Below are 21,122 nucleotides of genomic sequence, written 5' to 3'. Positions count from 1 at the left end.
TCCGCTGGAGGCCGACTGTTATACAGAAAAGAAAATTTATAATCCATACAGAGTTGACTTCCCAACCATAACAATGTTACCATATTAATGAAAACTGATCATATCCAGCAAAGCTGTCTTTTCCCAAAAGTGTGACGCCCCCACAAATATTAGGAAAATAAGTTTGTAGCAGGGGAAGTCTAACAACTTTAGAGTCCAGTGGACCTGAGTTTGATCACTGTCCTCACCACTGCCCAGCTGTGTAGCTTTATGTAAATTAATTTCTCTAAGCCCCAGTTTCTTCAAACACCATATTACTAGCATCTTCTTCCAAGGATGCTGTGAGAATTAAACGAAAGAATGTGCAGTGCCTGGTAAGTCAACAAGACTCACTCTGGTTACTGCTACAGGGCTTCATATTTTTCAAAGAACTTTGACATGCATGATCTCATCTGATCTGTATAATTCTTGAAGGCAGGGAAGGCAAGAAATAATAAACCTAACCTTACAGATTAAGAAAATAATGCCCAGAAAGAGATCGTGATTGTCCCCAGGTCACACGACAGGTAAGTGGAAGGTCAGACTAAATTTTGGATCTCCACTGCTCAGCACAGTACGAGAGCAGGCATCTGCCTCCCTAAAGCATACATGAGGCAGAACTGTCAAGAGAAAATGAGAGAGATGCCACAGTGATGTGGACAACACAATTCCTTGTGGGTGGGCAGCACTATCTATGGGAGGGAGGGAGAGAAGGCTTTGGAAAGCGTGAGAAGGTCTTGAAGTAGACACAAAAGAATGGTGAAGACTGGGACAAGTATAGTGGTTAGGAGATCTTCCTTAACATCTCACTCTCCTGCATCCCTTCATGCCCTTCTCATCAGTCCTTTTCTGACTCCTCTGTGAGCTCCTTTTCTTCAATTTGTCTTTAAATGCACATGCTCCCCAGGGATCGAGTTTCATCCAAATGCTCCTCTCATGGCTCACATACTCCCTGGCAAATCTCAATTACTCCCAAGATTCCAACCATCTACAAGTTGAATAACAGGCCAAATCTCAAACTCCAATTCAAACTCTCCTCTGATATGCATCTCCTGGATGGCCCACTGCACATCCAAGACAGAATCTGTTGTCTTCTCCCAGATGTGTTTCTCTTCCTCGATTTTCTATGTCAGTTGATCCAGTTACTGAAGGAGTTATCTTCTACTTCTTCTTCGCTGATTCCTTACATCCAATCAGCCTTCTATAATAACTGAAACTCCCAATTAGTTCACCAAGAGGTTCCCACCTTTTCACTCCCTGAATTAGTCAAGAGTCCTTCAGAGAAACAGAACCTACAGGGTATGTGTTTGTGTGTGTACACACAGATGTACTCATTATTTAGGACTCAACTCTGGTGCTAACCACTCCATGAGATAGTCCCTGACTCACCTAAGCTGAGCTAGATGCTTTTATGCTAAGCCCCTATCACTGCACTTCCCATCCTCTGCTCATATGTCTGTCTCTCTCACTAGACTGAAAGCTCCTCAAAAGGAAAAACTCTTTACTCTTAATCGCTCTACTCCCAGGATCTAGCATTGTATCTGATATATACATGAGTAATGCTAACTGAATGAATAAATGAATGAATGAGCAGAGATACATAAGCTAAATACGAGTTTGTGGAAATAAAAGTGAGGAATGAATGGATAAATGAATGAGGTTGTGAATAATAACTGTCCCAGTTTCTCTTTTTTCATTCAAACTAATGGCTTTTCTCAGTCTGTTTCAGGAGCACAGACATATTCTAGACAAGCCAGACTGCCAGGAAGATAAATTTCTCTTCTCAGGGTGAACAGGTCCTTTGGAGAAGTTTCATTTTAATTGGAAAATGGATTCATTCACTTCCTGGCTTGGACGCCTGGGTCAGTGCAGCACTGAATGTCTGCCAAGCTCCAATGGAGAGGGGGCTGTGGCGGGGAAAGTGCTCCATCAAATGTCGAGCGCGCTGGGACATCTGAGGACAACCTGGAGTCAGTTCCAAGCTGGCTCACATAGGTGCCCCTTCCTCTTTCTACCCAAATGTCCTTCAACCCAAACTTTACTTATCCAAGCTCAGAAACGATGAGTGTGCTTTACTGTTCCAACTAGCAATTTTTTTTTCTTCGATTATTTGGGTGTGTGCATCCTTACTTGTCTATTTATGCCACGGTTGCAGAGTTCCACTGCCATGTCCTGCCAGGCATGGACAAGCGCCACAACCGAGAAGTTCCTTCACAACTCAAGTCTTAGACTAAGATCAGAGCTTCATAAACCCTTACTTACCATGGATCCGTAACAGTCCAACCTCACAGAAAATCTCTCTTCTAGGAACATTTCTTGCATCTTTTGTCAAGGGTCCTTGTATAGGGCACTGAACTCCATCAGGCTTTTGTGACTGGCTCCTGGCTACTTCATCCTCACCTCTAAACACCTTCACCTAATCAGCATGGTCTCTGGTTCTCCAAATAGATCCAAGGGTGGTTCTGGTGATGCAATCTGCTATTCTACATAGAGGTACCTTTGAACATCCTACTGCCTCTTCCAGAGCTGGACTACAAGGGTATAGATCCTGCTGTCATACTTCATAGCTGTATGGCCTTGGGCAAGCTACTTAACTACTCTTTATTTCAATTTCCTCATCCTGTAAAAATTGCTGAGGACATTAGTAGTACGTACCTAAGTCATAGGGTTGTTGAGAGATCAAATGGACAAATATATGTAAACTGTTTAGAACAGTGGCCAACACATAGTAAGCACTTCTTAAGTGACTGTTCTTATTATTACTTTGTAAGTCAGTTCTACCTTATCTTTCCATCTTCAGGAAGGAAAAAATAACTATTTCTCAAGTAAAATATTTATTGACTGTGCAATAATTTGCCTATCAGTCCTGGTTTCTGGCCGGGTGTGTGCTAGGTATGCTGGTGGAAGATGAAAGATAAAAAGACAGTAGTCCCAATCCTTAGGTTGCTTGCTGGCTAGGATGAACAAAGAATCTGCATATGTGAAGCACTCAGGAAGAACATATAAATAGTACAGAATAAGTCAAGTTCTAAAATATATAATTTATAAACTAAGGATGCTATCTGGCCATGAAGGAAAGACATTGCTGTGGGAAGGAGGTAGAGGAGAGGAGCTTCTGAGGAGGCAGTGTCTGATCTGGATGTGGAGAGAAGGCGCAGACCAGGGAAGGTGCATGGAGGGCAGGCAGCCCTAGGGCAAGGGCCTGACAAAAGTGCATGAGGAGGCATCAACTGCATCCGTGGCCACGGGGAAGGAACCATGAGAAGGTCAGTCTGAGAGATGTGTGTTGACATGCAATCTGAGATAAATCTGGATTTGTATTAGACACTTGAGTCAGAAGAGAACGGGAAACACCATCAGTCCTTGAGCTGAAAGTAATCTGAGAATACAGTTTTAGGAAGATTAGGACAGCAAGAACCTGGAGGGCAGCCTAGAGGGGAGAGGAGACAGGAGGACCAATTTCCACATCCATTTCTGACACAAAGGGAGGAGAAAGAGTCAAAGAGAAGAATGGTGGGAGAGAAAATGTAACAAAAATTGAATAGAAGAGGAGGAAGGAGAAGAAAATAAAGACAAAAGCAAAAGATGGATGGACAAAGAAACAAAAGAAAAGTGGGGTGAAAAGAAAGAGTAGGTTAAACACAAGAAACAACAGCAGGACCATGACAATGTGCCCGACAAGATAAAACATGGAGAAGGGAGAACAGAAAGTAGCCTTGCTTAACGGTCTGCACACTGTCTTTGCTCTGGATGAATGAAGTCATGGCTGATGTCACTGCCTCTGAGTCACATACCCCCAAGAGAGGTGGAAAGGGCCTTGTCTGGTATTCAGCCCCACCCTCCTGGACAAATGGGGTTAATTCACTGTTTTATGGTCAGGTCACTGTCTAGTCTAGTCTTGAGATGACTGCAGTGAGGACAGCTGCTCTGTCTGCCCAGGGAGGATACTGCAGCCTCCCAAGAGCTCAGAGCTCATCTTCTGCTGAGTTCTCGGGTCCAGGTCCTTGAGAGGGGACAGTCAGAAAAGGTGTGGCAAACAGCTTCTGGCCTTTCTCTGATTGTGGCCAGGGTAGACTGGCTCCATCTCAGGAGATCTCAAAAGGAAATCCCCATAATGAATACTATGAAATATATAAAAGGGACTTAAAAGAAATTTTGACTGACTCACAGAGCTGCTCTCTCACATTTAAAGCTCTCCCCCATTCCATATTTGTAGTCCTGTGGAGGTCTCATGTCCTCAGATTACCCCCAGCCTTTCTTTTACCACCCCGCCCCAAACTCTTATCACCTAACTCCAATTCATCCACTTCCCCTTCCCAGCCAAAACATCATCTCCCCCCACTACTGTACCCTAACTAGGCCACATTCCCAGAGTAGCCCAAATGTCCATGCCGCCAATGCTGCACTCTGACTTTGTCTCTTTTGTCTCCTTTCTAGTATATGGGTACCTTGAGAACAGTGAATCCTTGTTTTCTTTACTGACAGATTTCCCAGTATTTAACAAAGTACATGGAATAAAACAAATTTGCAATAAATATTTGCTGAATGAATGAATGTCCCTGAACAACTCCAGCAGCACCACAATATTTTTAGACCATTTCTAAAACACATGCCCATTCTTACTGTGATCCTCCAGAGAAATCTGTGATGGATACCCTATAAGGTACTAATAATAGTGCAAGTGAAACTGCCCTGGAAGCATTTGCTCGGGGGTATCTCAGGATGGACTTACTCTCTCCCTGACTCCTCTCCTCCCCCAACCTTTGGCCTGTGTGCCGTTGTGGAAATAGCACAGGCTTGCGCTGGAGCTGAGCTAGAACCCCAGCTCTAACACCCGGTAGCTGCATGGGATGAGCCTCTCTCAGCCTGTTCCCACCTGCTCAAACAGGAATAATACCCTCTCTCCCGAGTTGTCGCAAAGATCGAAAAGTACAATTTTTAAAAAGTGCCTACCCCTTGAACAATGTGAATTCCATTTCCCTTCACTCTTGGATTTCCTAACTGCATCTAAAGATAAATATATTAAAAAGTAGACTTCACTAATCTTCTTTCCAAATGTCAATTTTTTCTGTCATCACCATCTGAAAACCTATCTCTACCACCAGCACTCTACAATTTACCAAATCTTTTATACATAACACTACCATCCACACCATTTTATAGACAGGAACTAAGAGCCATCAGTGAATTGCCTAGATCATGTAGATAGCATGCAGAAAGCCTGAGGGGAAACTCTGGCCCCTTGAACTCCAAACCCAATACTCCTTCCCCACTGGCTGGTTGCTGCTTCCCAGGACATGGGAGGTGCTCGATAAATACTTGCACAGTGATTCACTCTCTTTCTCAGGTCCACGGGCTTGTCTCTGACCCCCAGCCAAAGCCAGACCACACGGCCTTGTGCCAAGACAACTGCAGGAGGCCTCACTCTGGTCCCTGGTTCTCTTCTCTTCTCTCTCTCGGGTTCACAGAATGCCAGGCTGAAGGACAGCTTCAGGGCACACATGCACCAGTTGTTCCCAAATGCCAGACCATGGACTGGTCATGGTCCAGGACCAATCATTTTCACTAATCAGTGGTGAAGTAATAACAATAAAAATCGTGACAGAAAAATAAAGTCCTTATTATTAATAAAATTATGAATAATTAATTAGTAAAAAGAGAGGGAGACCTCATTTCCTAATAGCATGCTTTGTTTCACTTGAGTAAAGCTCCAATGCTCCAGACGTATAGCGTTACTGGGAGAAAATGTGTGCCTGCAAATGTGTTCAGACCTTCAGCAAAGGCATGAAGAGAAACAGAGGCCAGGCAGGGCAGAGCCCCTTACTCAGGCAGCTCTCTCATGTCCTCTGACTGTCCCCTAGCTTTGCATTTTTGAGCCAGAAGACAATGACCACTGAGATTACAAAGCCTAGAAACCACATGAAGCAGCCTTTTGAGAGGGTATGGATATGGGTATCAAGAGGGCCAGAGACTTGATATCAGACTTCCTTTTATTAAGGAGGTCACTCACAAGTTTTATCTAATCCATAGCCTCTCCCTGCGGGGAGGATTCAGAGAGACACTAGTCTTCATAGGAATCCCCAAATCAAATTACCACTGAAACAGCAGAATGACCTCTGTTCACTGCACAGAGACAAGCCTCCAGTGAGGTCTTAGCTCCATAAGTACTTCCAGAATCCCTGAGTTTGGAAGAGGTAAGGAACTAGTTCCATAATTTATTCATCCTTTCTAACTACAGATATTTAAGGGGAATGTAAAGAAGAGAAAGAGGTCAGTTCTTTAAGAGGTAACTATAATGTACTGGAGCACAAACAAAATAAGTCATGGGCTGGAATTTGGAAAGAAATCTAGATCTCACCCAGTCTCAAGAATAATTCTTTCATTCTGAATCTGACTTTGGACATCTAAACCTTCGATAACTTTGATAACTTTAAATTTGAATCAGACAAATGTGTTATGTGGGATTTGAAACTTAAACAATGAGAACTGGCTTTCTCTCTATCTAGCGTTTTATCCGTAGAGTGGACAGAGGCACCTTGCGTGATGAAGGTGGGAATCTCACCAGTTAACCTTTACAATACCTTTTTAAATCTATTTCTTAGACTCAGAAAACCAGGGCTTGCATTCCAACATTGCCAGACATAATCATCTACAAGAGGTAATCTACTTAACTCCCCCCGTCCTCAGCTTCTTCATCCACAAAGTAAATGATAACACCTACCTTGCAGGATTTTCATAAGAAGAAATGAGATAGAAGACTTAAAAGCACATGGAAAATATTTAATACAGTCTAGTGCAGGTGTTGATCATAGATGCAGATAGCGATCGAACAAGGTCAATAACTTAACTAGAACTTATGAAATATTTCAGAAAGGTAAATGACTTTTAATATGTCACAAGTGTAACGACATCCCAACTTACTCCAAAAACTTAAGCTGGATCGTGGATGGACAGAGATACAGACAGATGGATAATACGTCAGTGATAAAGTGAGGATAGAAAATGGTATCCTCAATGGTAAACTACAGGCTTGGTTCTGAATATGTATTATAAAATTCTTTCAACTTTTTTGTATGTTTGAAAATTCTTGATAATAAAATGTTGGGAAAAATGGCCTTCACAGCCTCTTGCTCTTGGTGCTGGACATGGGCACTCCTTGAGATAAAGAGTTAAGCCCAGTTTCCTCGTCACCTCCCCATCACTGGGCACAGTACTTTGTGCACAGTAGTTACTAGACAAAAGTTTGTTTCACTGATTAAATGAATATAACGCTACAATAGGAGATCCGTTATTCTCATTTTGGATAACAGGAAAAAAAAGTAATACTAACCCTGATGTTCAGAGAAATGAGATTTACTTAATTCTCCCCACAGGACAATCCCATTTTGCACCGTTTTTGACTTTCAGCCCGCCACCTCCCTTGCCTCAACGGACAACCATTGACCCTGCACCTCCAGACTTGCAAGGTGACAGTTCACATGCTATGAGTTACTATATCACAACACACATCAAATGCATTGTCTTTTTTGGTGTCTTTTTTAAAGACAGTATTTTCCTTTAATTGGTGTGACCTCCATTTTAGCCACAGTGGGAAAAGGATTTTGTTCAATTTTTGTTTGACACAGAACCATACCATGTGGGCACAGAGCCACTCTAATTTAGCAATCCTTTCTCTCACTTCTCTGGTTACACTAGGAACTCCTAGAAGTAGCCGACATCCCTGCACAGCAGTCAGGAAGACTGGCAACAAGTAAGCTGGGCACGCGGTCTGCAGTGTTCCAGTCATCAGGCTGGCTGCTGGCTGATCGGGAGACAGAAATTCATTCAGCAAATATTTATGGAGTATGTTTTCAGTGCCAAACACTGTGTTTGGTTCTGAGGATGCAACAGTAAGGTATGCATAGATAGATTTGGTCCCTCCTCTCATGGACCTAAGAATCTACCAACCCAAATGAGGAAGGAACATTGTACAACAGAAAGGGAAAAAAAAACAAGATTTAGAGCCAAAAAGATCTTCATTAAGATCCAATTTTGATACCTGTGAACAAGTCATTTTATCTCTTTTAGGCTTGTTGTATTCATCTGTAAAATCTGGGAAATAGTAGTACTTTTCTCACAAGTCCATGTCTTAGATCACATAAAGGAAATTATTTGTAAAAGTCTTCCACAGCCCATAAAGTGAAATAAAGAAATGGCATTGTAATAATAACTGACATTTATTAAATGTTATAATAAAAGGTATCTGGCTAAGAGCTTTATTTTATTTTAATTTTTTTTTTTGGTCTGCATTTTAAAATTACTTTGTTGGACTATAAAACTAAAAGAATGCAGCATATATTTGGCATAAATCAAATACAAATACAAAGATAACAGGGAAAGGATTCACTGCCTAGGTAGAAGAAGGCAGGCCATCAGCCTCAACGTTCTGTATATTTAGTTACAAGCCCAGTTTACAGGCAGACCACTCTAGAGAGAAAATCACAACAGATACCCTAACAACAGCTGACAATACTGTGCATGTTGCTCAAAGGCTGGGAGGAATCTGGTCCAACATACCGGGCCCTGCTATAAACATTCTAAAGAGAGCTTTCTGGACTCAATAGATGAGTCTTGGATTCTCCTGAGGGGTGAAGGGAGCAACTTAAAGGGGTATCCACCACAGGAGTCCAGAGACACAGAAGAAAGGCCTAGAGGAGTTACTGCCTCAGTCTAGAGCCTTCACTTTGCACACAAAATAAGCTGTGAGTCAGGTAATAGGACCTCAGCCAAGACAAGAGGTGGCTCTGGGGTGGAAAGGAGCAGTAATGCTCTTCCAAACATCCTTTTCCACAATGCGAAAGAAAAAATTAATTTACATTGGACGTGCAGTGGACCTTTACTTTGGAATGGATTGGAGAGACACACCCAGAAATCAAAAATGGCGTGACAGATGATTTAATAAGTTCATCCATTCATCTATCCATCCATCAAAATATTTACTGAGTTATTAATGTCAGATGTTCAGTAGTGTCTTAGTGGCTAGGGACACCAAGATAAATATGGCACAATGTCATGTAATAAATTCTAGGATAGAAGCAAACAGAGAACACAAGGGGACAGAGGGCAGGACCATAATCAACACTAGACATAGAAAGTCAAAGGCTGGGAGGAAAGTCAAAGGAGGAAGTAAAGGCTGAGTCCTTGAACTATTATTTTAAGTTTTTCTGGTGAAGGAAGAAATTATGATAAGTTTGCCACAGAGAAGGAAAAACTTCAGCAAAGACTCAGAGGTGTGAGAGAATATGGGCATGGAATCATTGGAGCCACCAACCAAGAAATTCACCATCTGGAAAGTCTTTCCATTTCTCTAAGCACTTGTTAGAGGAAAAGTAATGAAGGAGTCCTTGAACAAATTCCCACAGCCTGGGTCTCATACTCAAATGCCCAAAGGGGTAGAGCTGAGGAAGGAAATGAGCGAAGCAGGCAGGGTTGGGAATGCTGCGAAATGAAGTGGGCCAGTCCATTCTAAAGAGGGCAGCCCCTACTCAGCTCCAGCCAATTCCTTCCACATGGACATGTAGACTCAGTATTGCCAGGTTCTTTCAATATGTTTTCTAGAGAAGCAGGTGGGGCCAACAAAACCTGTCTTGTGGCCAGATTCAGCCCATGGGCTGCCAGCCTGCAGCACTGGCAGGTGGGAAGAAACCAGAGCCTTTTGAGAACAGGCAGTGAGGGGCCACGGCTAGAGCCCAGGGTCCGGACACAGGCTGGGCTGGGTGAGAATCCAGGCTCTACAACTCACTTGTTGTGTAGCTTCAGGGATGCTGCTTAAACCCTCTGGGTCTCGGTTTCGCATACTGTTACACAGATCTAGCAGAACAGGATGCTGTTATACGGTGTCACAGAAGGGCTTAAATGAAATTCGACCTGTGAACTCCCTAGTAAGGGGCTTTCTAGGAAAATAAGGCCCAAAACAAAAAAATCCCACACTAAATCATGAGTGCTGTCAACCAGAAAGGTTAGCTATAACTATGAGATTATTTTTTTAGTGGAAAATTACTAAAAGTAATAAGAGCATGAGCATTGTGCTAGCACAGTAGCAAACTATTCCAACCATGGGGAGTGTCCCATTATTAATGTTTTTTGTGTATACCGCCAGTCTTTTTTTTATACTAATAATTTCTTAAAACAAATGTATTTATAAGATCATTTATTCAGTCTTCTAACTTTTCCCCCTTAAACAATGCAGCATAAATCTTGTTGTTGCTACACAAATGTTTACTATCTACCTAGCATGTATGCCAGAGTGATTTTTTCAAGTCATAAAACAGACTGTGTCACACCCATGCTTAAAATCCATCAACCATTTCCCACTGCTCTCTGAATATAATCCAAATTCCTGCCCATAGCCTCAAGGCTGTGCATGCTCTGGCCTCTGCCCACCCCCTGCTACTCCACGCCTTGCTCACACCACCCAGCCCCGCTGACCTCCTCTGCTGGTCTCTTAAGGAGCTTTCCTCCACCCCACCCTCACTCCCCAGGGAATCTGCTGCTCCTCCTCCCTGACAATCTCAACATTCAGGGCAAATAGAAACTCCCAAAAGAGACCCACACTATCCATGCCTCTCCCGCACTGGACTCTGCATTCCCAGAAGCTACCCAGAGCCCTCGTCTCATTCACTCACCTTGGCGCCCCCACTGCCCTGCACAGTGCCCATCTCATAGGACACTCTCAGTATTTGTCAAATGAAACAATGAACCAAATCTCCATCGTTCACAGCCTCAGATCCTGCCCAAGCTATCACCTATAAATTTCCTCCCTGAACTAGTCTACGCAAAGCCTGCAAGGCAAACACTTGAAGAGGCAGCGGAGTGAAATGGTAATGGGCCCATACTATGGATGAGAAATGCCAAAGTTCAAATCCCAGCCTTGCCACTTATTAGCTGAGTGACCTTGGGCAAGTTGCTTAACATTTCTGTGCCTGATTCCTCACCTGTAAAAGAAGAGAATCAGTCCCTCCACAGGGTAGTTGTGAGAAAGAGATGAATTAACCTGGGTAAAATGCTATAATAGTGCTAGATACACAGTAAGCACTATGTAACAGGAACACTTTAGTCCCTGTTTTCATCTATTTTCTTTTTCTATTCTTATGGCTTGGTTGATCTGTAACTATAGTCATCAGACTATAATTTCCTGATGGCAGAGACAACTTCTGGATTCCCACACTGAAATTGCACAGTAAGGTGCTAGATGGGGAAGAGAGCTATGATATAGTTCTTGCTGTGGGTTTGCTCACACAGTGTGTGACCACGAGTAAGGTCTTTAACTTTTTTGAGCTTCTTTTTCCTCATCTGTAAAAAGAGACAGTATCTATCTCACAATACTGGTGTTATGATTAAATAAAAATAATCCTTGTGAAATAAAATAACTCTGGGGCTGAAGGCACTGGTAAGTTTTATCAAAAACAGGTAGAAGGTACTCAAGTAAATCAAGCTTCACAGCTTAGAGTTGGCTGCTTTTTGGTATAGGTATCATGCACATTGGATGCAGATGGTTTGAATAAATGAATGATTCTGAAAATACATTTTGTACTCCTCTATTTTCTATGATTGTCTCTGACAACTTGATGGTGACAACTTCTAGATGTTTTCCTTAGCTACTAGTCAAACAGAAAAAATATACCACTCATTACGCCCAGCTCTATGAAATAAGATATTCTAGTGTTTAAAATTCTCTCAACTGGTGCTGGGTGTTACTGAAATGCCATCAGTAGAGACAAGCATTTTTAAACACAATGGCTATGAAAACTAAAGTACTATTTGAGTATCTACTATATAATCCACTTTACAAATATTGTATAAACTTAACAATAATTCCACAAGACTGACATTATATCCTCATTTTATAGTTCAGCATGTTGAGACTCAGATAAGTTGATTTAGCCTGTCTAAGGGCCCACGATTGGTAAGTGATGGAGAAAGATTTAAATACAAGTTGTGTTTGGCTTCAAATCCCATACTTTTTGTTGTTGTTGTTACAGAACTGTGTTGTATCTCCCAAAGTTCCTCAGTATCTTGTATTAGCTTTACTGCTAAGACCTGATGAACACAGGTGAGTTATATTAGACCTATACATAAAATTTGAAGCCAAAAAAACTAACAGAGAAAGACTATAATTTCCATCATATTGCCATTTAAAAATCGGTGACATTTCAAAGAAATAAACTCATATTACTCATCTCTCATAAAGTTCCACAATTAGAATAAACCTTACCACAGAAGAAAGATGTTATAAATATTATCAAGAAGAACGAACAATGAAGGCATTAAAAATGAGGTAGAGGGTCGCTCATGGCTGTAATCCCAGCACTTTGGGAGGCCAAGGCAGGAGGACTGCTTCAGCCTAAGAGTTTGAGACCCTTTCTCTATAAAAACTAAAATAAATAAATAAATAAATAAGGTGGGGTAAGCTCCTTATGTAATAGAAAAGATTAGAAGAACCAGCCTTTCCTGACCTCAGCAGGGTTTTCTTTTCAACAGTTCTTACGGCAAAGCACTAAACCGATGCTTTCCTTAGCTGGCAGAAGTTATAAAACCACCTCTCTAGGCATCCAAACTCCCAGGTTCCTATCAAAAATCTGATTATACCAGGAAAGGTACATTAGAACCAATCAGAGAGTATTTACTCATGTTCCCAGTATGTTATGAGGCAAACAGAAGCAGAGGGGCATGAACAAGGGGGATGGGAGGGGCCGATTTCCCCAACCCATCAACAAAATCCTTTGACATTCCAGTCAGTTGGTTCTAGGACTTTGGAATGAACAATGAAAATCTGCAACTTATACAATGATTAGCTTTCTGCTCTGCTGACAATGGCTAAAGGAGAAAATGAGTTCAAAAACAGGTTGGAATATCTCCACATCGCCCCTACAAGCCGTGTTAATTATCTTACATTAGTATTGAGCTGTCAGGGTCAGCATCAGCCCCGTTAACTTTCTTGACCTTCCTCAGTCTGCACCTTGTTACCCTACAATGTTTCTTGTTTATAAAGATAGGAGACTCCAGCTGCTCTAGCCTGACAGAACTTAATTTACATTTGGCCTTCATTAAGATGAGAGTCAGAATCATTGAGACCAAATGGAAAAGCCAGACTGCTGGGGGTTATGAAAAATTCAAATGGCATTTTCCCTTTTATCTGACAATTCTTATTAAGGAGACATACATCAACCTGAAACACTTAAACCTTAAATGGAAAGGACATGATTAAAATTCCATATTGCAGGACTAGGACCCAAGTGACTTTGCCCAAGAGCTACGGTGGTCCTAGTACATCTCTTCTGTCTTCAGACAGAAGACAGAGCTCCAAACTCTGCCCAGCTCCCTCTGACATCTGATTCTACGCTAAGGACAAGGAACACGTGAATGACAGCAATACTGAAGTGAGCGGTCAGCTCTGACTCTGCCATCTAACTCACCCCTCACAGCCAATCTGTCTCAATGTCCTGCTGATATTACCCTCTAAAGATTTCTCGAACCTAACTCTTCTCCATACCACAGTGCCTAATTTAAGTCTCATTAGTTCTCACCTGGAATACTGCAACAGCACCTTACTGGGCCATTCAAATTATTCAAAAAATAGGTATTGAGCACTATTATAAACCAGCCATTTGATTACAGATAGGGATACAGCAAAGAAAACAATAGATATTACAACCTTTATATTACAAAGGTTGAAAGGGGAAAGGATCACATAAATCATTATACAAACTGACATATCATTACAATTTATGAAAGATACAATGAAGCAAAATTAAGAGTGCAATGACAAGAGACTTCTGATTTATTTGAGGGTCGGGAAAGAGTTCTCCAAGAAAGCAACAATAAAGCTGAGACCTAAATGACGAGGAAGAATTAGTAGTAAATAAGCAGAAGAAGAATATTCTGGGCAGAAGGTATGGCATCGTCAAGACTAAGGGCAGAAAACTTTTTCTCTATAGGTCCAGATAATATATATTTTCTGCTCTGAGGTCATAAAGTCTTTGTCTCAACTACTCAGCTCTGTAATTGTAATGCAAAAACAGCCATGCACACAGTACATACACGAATGAGTGTGGTTATGTTCCAATAAAACTTTATTTATAGCCACTAGATTTTAATTTCATATAATTTTCACAAGTCACAAAATAGTCTTCTTTTGATTTTTTCTCAACCACTTGAAAATGTAAAGGCCATTCTTAGCTCCTAAGCCATCCAATAACAGGCAGTCGGCCAGATTTGGGCCTGAGGGGTATAGCCAATCACTAGCTAAGACTCTGAGCTGATCCCTGTGCATGGGTGAGAGTGAGCCACACAGCAGGAGGTGAAAGACACACAGCAAAGGAGGTGTGTTGGGGGAGGTATGTAAAAATGGCATCTCAAACCATCTCTGGGCCATACCACAAAGAAACCAGGGTGTCTCTCTAGAATATCCTTCCTGTCTTCTCTACTAGGCAAAACCTCCACTCGTATCTTAAGGTTTATGTCAAAGTACTGACCTCCAGGAAGCTAATCATTTTCTCCCATGGCACTCTTCATAATCCCACACCACAGTGCTTAGTGCACCTTCTGGTGGCTCTGTTTCCATGTCTCTCCTCCACCCACCCCATTCTTTATGTTCCACCACCACTGTCCCCAGTGGACATTGTGCCCCTTAAGGGTAAGGCTGAGTACTTCTTGTCCCCCTGTCTCCAGGGCCTATCACAGTTTCTGGTTCATAGAGCTCAGTTCAGATTTGGCAAATTAAGGAATGAATAGAAAGTAAATAAATGATAGTTCAAAGAACTCATCAATAGGACACAAAACTCTCATATTTTTATTTTGAATGTGCACTTGAACAGCTCTACTGCAGCATTATAAAGAAAGTACCATTTCCTGATTCTCCACAATTGGAAGCTTTTCATGGTACAAGAGTGGGAGTCTCTGGAATTAAAAGTGATTTAATAAGTCTCCAGGCCAGCAATATCGGCATCACCTGGCAACTTGTTGGAAACACAAATTCTCAAATTCTCAGTCCTTACCCCAGAGCTACTAAATCAGAGCCTGCAGTTTAACAAGATCTCCTGGTGATTCATTTACACATTAAAATTTGAGAAGCATTATAGCCATCATGGTCAGGCTTTAAGGAGTAAGGAGAAGATGCTAAAACTGATTTTAGAAATACTGTTAATTGTGAATTTGCAATCATGCTAAAACCCAGTGGATTCTCAGCAAGAATTCTTATGCATGCTTACTCCCACCCCAAAAAACAAAATGGGTTTGAGGCTTAACCTGCAGGTAGTTGAATACATAGTGAGGCAACATTTAGAAACTTAGAAAATTTTAAAAGGGAATGATTTTTTTCAAAATAAATTAATAGAAGATGCTCTTGGAAGGTCACAGACACTGCCATGTAATCTGTAACTTAATTAATTTCTATGGGCTTTACTTAGTGTAGTTTAATCTCAAGTGCAAGATGGGAAGCATCCTGAGAGGTTCATGCCAGATGTACATTTAGATCTCCTGGGATATACGGCTTGAGCTGGCCTTGCAGGTACTTAATAAAGACGCTACCGATGAACCAACCACCCTCTGCCCAATCCACCTCACTTAGTATAAATACAACTCTTTTTTTCTGTGTTGACAAAAAATAGTCATATAGCTAACGTATTTCTTCTCTTGCAACAAGTTTAGGCTGGCCTAACGAGTACCACTGCCCTCCTTCCTGGTCCTACCCCAAGCTGCACGCTTCGTGGAGGGATTTTAGTACTCTATGACATGATGGAAGAAACTGGGATTTGAAGCTCAGTAGATATGGTTTTAAATTCTGGCCCTACCAACAGTTTGAGAAAGCCATATAACCCCTCTCTCAGCCTCAGTGTTCCATGTTATTTACCAAGCAGGGTCTGATAGGATTAAATCAATTGATGCCTATAAAGCACACTGTGGAGGCAGTGCAGAATAGTTCTATATTCTGATTTGTGTTTCAGCATGTATTTGAATCACGTTTTCAGAATGACCTAATCCAACTCTCTCACTTTATAGATGGAAAAAGTGAGGCCTGGGATGAGAAGTGTTTTGCCCAAAGCACACAATTATTGACACTAGATTCAGAACTGGTTCTTGAAAACTCCTGACTCCTAAGAAACTTTGTGTTTTCAAACTCTTAGCAACCATGGAAGCCTTTCTGCAGATTAAAACTTACAAAACAGCTCAATATATATTACTACAACAGATAGCAAGCCAAGCCTGCTTTGACTGTTGAAGCCCTTCCTTCTTACCCCCGTCCTGTCCCATGGTGGCAATCCCGGGGCACCTTCTCAGTACCCTAAGCTCCCCCATCTCCACACACAATTTGAGTAATTGAAGCCTCAGCCCACCTGAAACCTCAGAGCCAGTAAATGAATCACCGCATGTCTTGCTCATTAGATGGATTCTCTATTCACCAGACCACCTAGGGCTTTTCAAGTCCCTGAAGTTCCCAAAGGACTTGAACTTTCTCACACATCCATCTCTAATGGGAACCATTAAGCTGACATCACCATTCTCCACACTTCATAAAGAAGTCCTAACATCTGGAAATGGGAACCACCTGCTAGTGCTTTGACCAGAGATTGCCTATCATTCAAGGACTTGGAAACTCAAGTGCAGGTGAGATGAGAAAGGGATACTGTAAAATGTCAACAAGGCCAAAGATGAATAATTTGGGACTAAAAGTATATATGGTCAGAAGACCTGGACTTAAATCTTAGCTCTGCTACTTTCTAATTGGGATGGCAATTAGCTTCTCTGAATTCCAGTAAAGTACTGAATATTAAGAGAATTAATTATTTTTTAACTTCAGAATATTATGGAGGTACAAACAATTTGGTTACATGTAATGCCTTTCCTTTGCCCAAGCAGGGCTAGAAGCATGCCCTTCCCCCATACAGTGAGCTCTGTCTCCATTAGTTCTGAGTTTACCGCCCCCTACCACTACCCATACCCCCATCTGACCAGCACCCAATGACTATTTCTACCATGAAGAGAATTGATTTGGGAGTCAGCCAGTCTTAGGTTCAAATCTTGACTAGGTCAACTACTTATAGTCACTTTGAGTTAGTTTACCTCTAATGAGCTTTAGTTTTCTTGTCTACAATACAGAGATCCTAGAGAAAAAAAAACTTCATAGGATCACTGTTAGCATTCAAAGAGATGATGTGTAAAATATGAATCGCAGTGCCTGGCATGAGTTAAGCACATAAAAACAGGTGTGATTTAGCTGCAACCTAATCAATAAAATAGGATCAACCTTCCCTAGAGAGTTGCTGGGAAAAATCAAACTTCACAGACATTAGCAGTGTGCCTGGCACATGCAGATCTACAATAAAAGGAACCCTCTACTATTGTTACCATCCTCTCTTCAACCCTGTGCACTCACCTCTTTTAGCCACAGAAGCTTGGGGGCCTGCATCTCCACAGACATCATCCCCCCGACGTACTGCAGGACGCGGTGCTTGGTTCCGTTGATCCTGTGGACCTGACTGACCGCTCGGTGGTCCAGCCACATGATGATGTTTCGACGGGAATCCCCTAGCAGAACCAAGAGATGAGGACAGATATGCATTCTTGACCTTCTAATTCAAGGAAACAATTATGGATTCCCAAGGGCAAAATGCTGTGTAACTTCTACAATTCCGTGCATCAAGAATGAGCAAAGTGAAAGGACACCAGCCATGCCGATGAGTACACAGTACCCAAACTTTGGATTCCCCTGCCAGCAATGTGTTCTTTGACCATAACCCTAGGATTAAAAGTCTACATTAAAACCAGCCAAAATCTACCAGTTAATTATATTATCATTCATTCTTTCTCAACTTCTTCCCCTCCTTTCCTATCCCTTCTGTTCTAAAAAAACTTTCCTGGGCACACATTCAGGAAAAGAGCCTATGAATTAAGACTAGGACAATACTTCATCTATTAAAGATATCTCCTTTAAATATGGACACATACTTTGATGTATAATAATATATCTAATAGCTACACAATTGGCATTTATCTGCATATATATTTGTTTTCTGGTCAGTTTAATAAAATTTAGTTCATGTAAGTGTTGTTTCCTCATTCATTTCATTTGTTTGGGGGAGCAGGAAACACATGAGTTTTGGAGTCAGGCAGACCAAATGGGGAATGCTGACTCTCTAAGTTACAGATGGAGATATATTCAGGAAGTTACTAAAAAAAGACTGTGCACATAAAGGATATGGCAAGCCCCTCTCACACAAAGTAGGCCCTCAGGGGGAGTAAATCTTAAGGAGCAGAATTTAGAACCAGCTGGAAAAGGAGCACCACCCCTCATATCCTGCCTCTGCCACCCTGCAGCCCACATAGCAACTGTCCCCCCTTTCTCCTCCAGCCTCTGTTAACCCATCATGTACTGATGGGCAAGCCAGTGAGCCTTTTACGGCCCCCTGACTCCTGCGATGGCAGAATGCAGACAACAGTAACGATGATACCTGGGAGATTATTAGAGAAGAGACAAAAGGGGAGCCAGGCATTTTCACACATTATTTTATTTAATGGCAAAACAACTGCACACTACATATCTTGCTAACAGCACACATTTATAAGGTGCGTTTGTGTGTCTCTCGAGCCCTGAGCTAAACATTTTATACACACATTACCTCATTTAATCCTCAAAACAATCCTCTGATACAGGTATTATTAACCCCATTTTTCAATGACGAACATACTTCTCAAGGGTGAAGATATGCCCAAAGTCTAGCAGCTGGCAAATGTATGAGGTGTGTGTTAAAACCACATCTGTGTGGTGAATAAATAATCTGATAAAGCAAATAAACTAGAGTTAGACATATTAACAAGAATAAGGACACCAGCTGAGATGTTTTAAAACACAAAGCCATCCCTCCTTATCTGTGGGTTCTACATCTATGGATTCAACCAACTGTGGATTGAAAATATTTTTTTAAAAAACAAAAAAAGTGGTTTCATCTGTACTGAACATGTATAAACTTTTTCTTGCAATTATTCCCTCAACTATAGAGCATTACAATTATTTACATAGCAGTTACACTGTACTAGGGAATTATAAGTACTAGGTCTTACAAGTAGTCTAGAGATGACAAAGTATAAGTGAGGATGTTTGTAGGTTATATATAAATGCTACACCATTTTATAAAAGGGACTTGCACATCCACCAGTTTTAGCATCCATCGGAGGCCCTGGTACAAATCCCCACAGATAATCAGGGACAACTCTATATTGTTTGCTGTTGTGGGTGTATACATACATAGTAAAAGCATAAAAACAACGTCTTTATGAACAATTACCATAGAATAGTTAGCTGTAGGCGGTGGGGGTAGGGGAAGGATGGGCTGAAGTTACAAATACTTCTTAAAAAGAAAAAAAAAAGATCTGATGCAAATATGGCAAAAATTCATCTGTTTATGCTCAGTAGGAGGTGCATAGAAGGCTATTTTACATTCTTTATGCTTCCATATCTTTGGAAAGATTTTTTTTAAAACTAAAATTTTAAAAAAGCCAACCTAAGAAAATATCTAGATAAAGTCATGGGCATACCAAGGTAAGAGCTCTGTCACTGGTCTGCCTAACTGGAAAGATTCCAAGTCCCACAAAAGCCCTACAAACAACAGTAATGTTTTGAAAATAAGACAAAGTACATGAGACCTTCCAAAGGCATATCAAAAAAATATTTTTAAACAGCACAGTCGTTCTACTGTATAAAAGAACTGCTCAAAGCTCTGGCTCCCAAAACTAGTAGCTCATGAGAAGCACCTGGATAACTTCTAAAAATACTGAGGTCCAGGTCCTATTTCAGAACCCATCAGCGAATTAGAACGTGGGTGTGCACACATACATACACCTGCACACGTGTGTGTAGATGGGTGTTGAGGGGGACAGCATCAGTGTTGTTTCTTAAACACTGTACAGAATATATCTACAGCTGCTTCAAGGCAAAACCACCTGTTGCAACACCTCTGCATGACCCATCAGCTACTACTGCCTCTACATAAAGAGGCTCTCAAAATGCAGTCAGAACAATACACTGAGAATTGTACAGAATCAGTCACTTTACTATATTTATATATAACTATTAATTTAAATTTTTCAGTTCAGAAAAAACCTGAGAAGTTCATCCTTTTTCAGTTCTTATAGAAAATCACAAATAAATGACTCCGCTGAAAGTTCATGTAATCTCTTACTGGGCATCTACAACATGCCAGGCACAGTGTTGGGTGCTGGGATACCAAGAAGAATGTGTCACCGTCCCTGCGCTTCAGGAGCATGTGTGTGATGGAGAAAGAGTCTATACAGTGTGTTGACTGCTGGAACAAAAGTACCAGATGTGAGAAGACTGAGGAGGAGCACAGAGAAGAATCTAGTGAGCCAAGCCTGAGGCTTCACAGAGAGCTTCCAAAAGGCAGGAAAGCTTTGACTTACTTTGCAAGTCACTGGCCATTAGTTAGCCAGGTGAAGGAAGAGGTTCTACACAATACAGACGGCATGTGAAACAGGGCACAGACCAAGAGATGTCATCTTTTAACAGAATTGGAGATAATTTGGTAAAGTATAATTTGAGCTGCCTCATTTTACCTAGGGGGGTTCACTTCATTAATATTTTGAACACTTCCCAAGATGTGGTCCAGGCATACTAAAGGGGAAAAAATTACTATGTATCAACAAATACATCTAAATACTATGTTTCTGTTGCACAAAGTAGCCCAGGCTGGAACTTCCTCTCCCAGCCTTAATTGTCACCTTGGTTCCCTCCCAAGGACTCCTATGACACAACCAGACTCAGGCTCTGAGCTCCATGGGCTGCTGCAGGGGCAGGAACGCAGCAACCACACTGCTGTCCACCCCAGGGGCTGTTTGCAGCTTCCAGGAAGAAGAATCAAACAAGAAAAGGCAAACAATGAGACTGTTTTATCATACAGTAATTTTGATTATACTTAAACTTATTGGTTTCTGTTTTTCATTTCTTGGTTAACAGCTAAAGATGGCAATACTTCTGGTCTGTGAGCTTGGTTCTAATGGCGACTGGGGTAATCTGTAAACGTCCTGATCCCACTCCCCGCTCCTCAAATCAC

The 21,122-nt window shown here is 41.5% G+C and overlaps 1 protein-coding gene across 7 annotated transcripts in view; it reads right to left on the bottom strand.

Moving 5' to 3' along the window:
• Nucleotides 1–21,122, bottom strand: part of FGGY (FGGY carbohydrate kinase domain containing) — a 384,511-nt gene that overhangs the window by 330,570 nt on the left and 32,819 nt on the right. For 6 of the 7 annotated variants that reach the window (XM_012785132.3, XM_075998776.1, XM_075998778.1 and 3 more), the window contains one exon: nucleotides 17,432–17,583. In XM_012785132.3, coding sequence (XP_012640586.2) covers nucleotides 17,432–17,583 — 152 coding nt within the window. Of the gene's footprint in view, nucleotides 1–17,431; nucleotides 17,584–21,122 lie in introns of those variants that run through there. The other variant, XM_075998779.1, reaches the window with a different exon arrangement.

Source organism: Microcebus murinus, chromosome 2, assembly GCF_040939455.1.
Source record: "Microcebus murinus isolate Inina chromosome 2, M.murinus_Inina_mat1.0, whole genome shotgun sequence".
NCBI classification, from domain to species: Eukaryota; Metazoa; Chordata; class Mammalia; order Primates; family Cheirogaleidae; genus Microcebus; species Microcebus murinus.
This window is presented reverse-complemented; position numbering and strand designations above follow the sequence as displayed.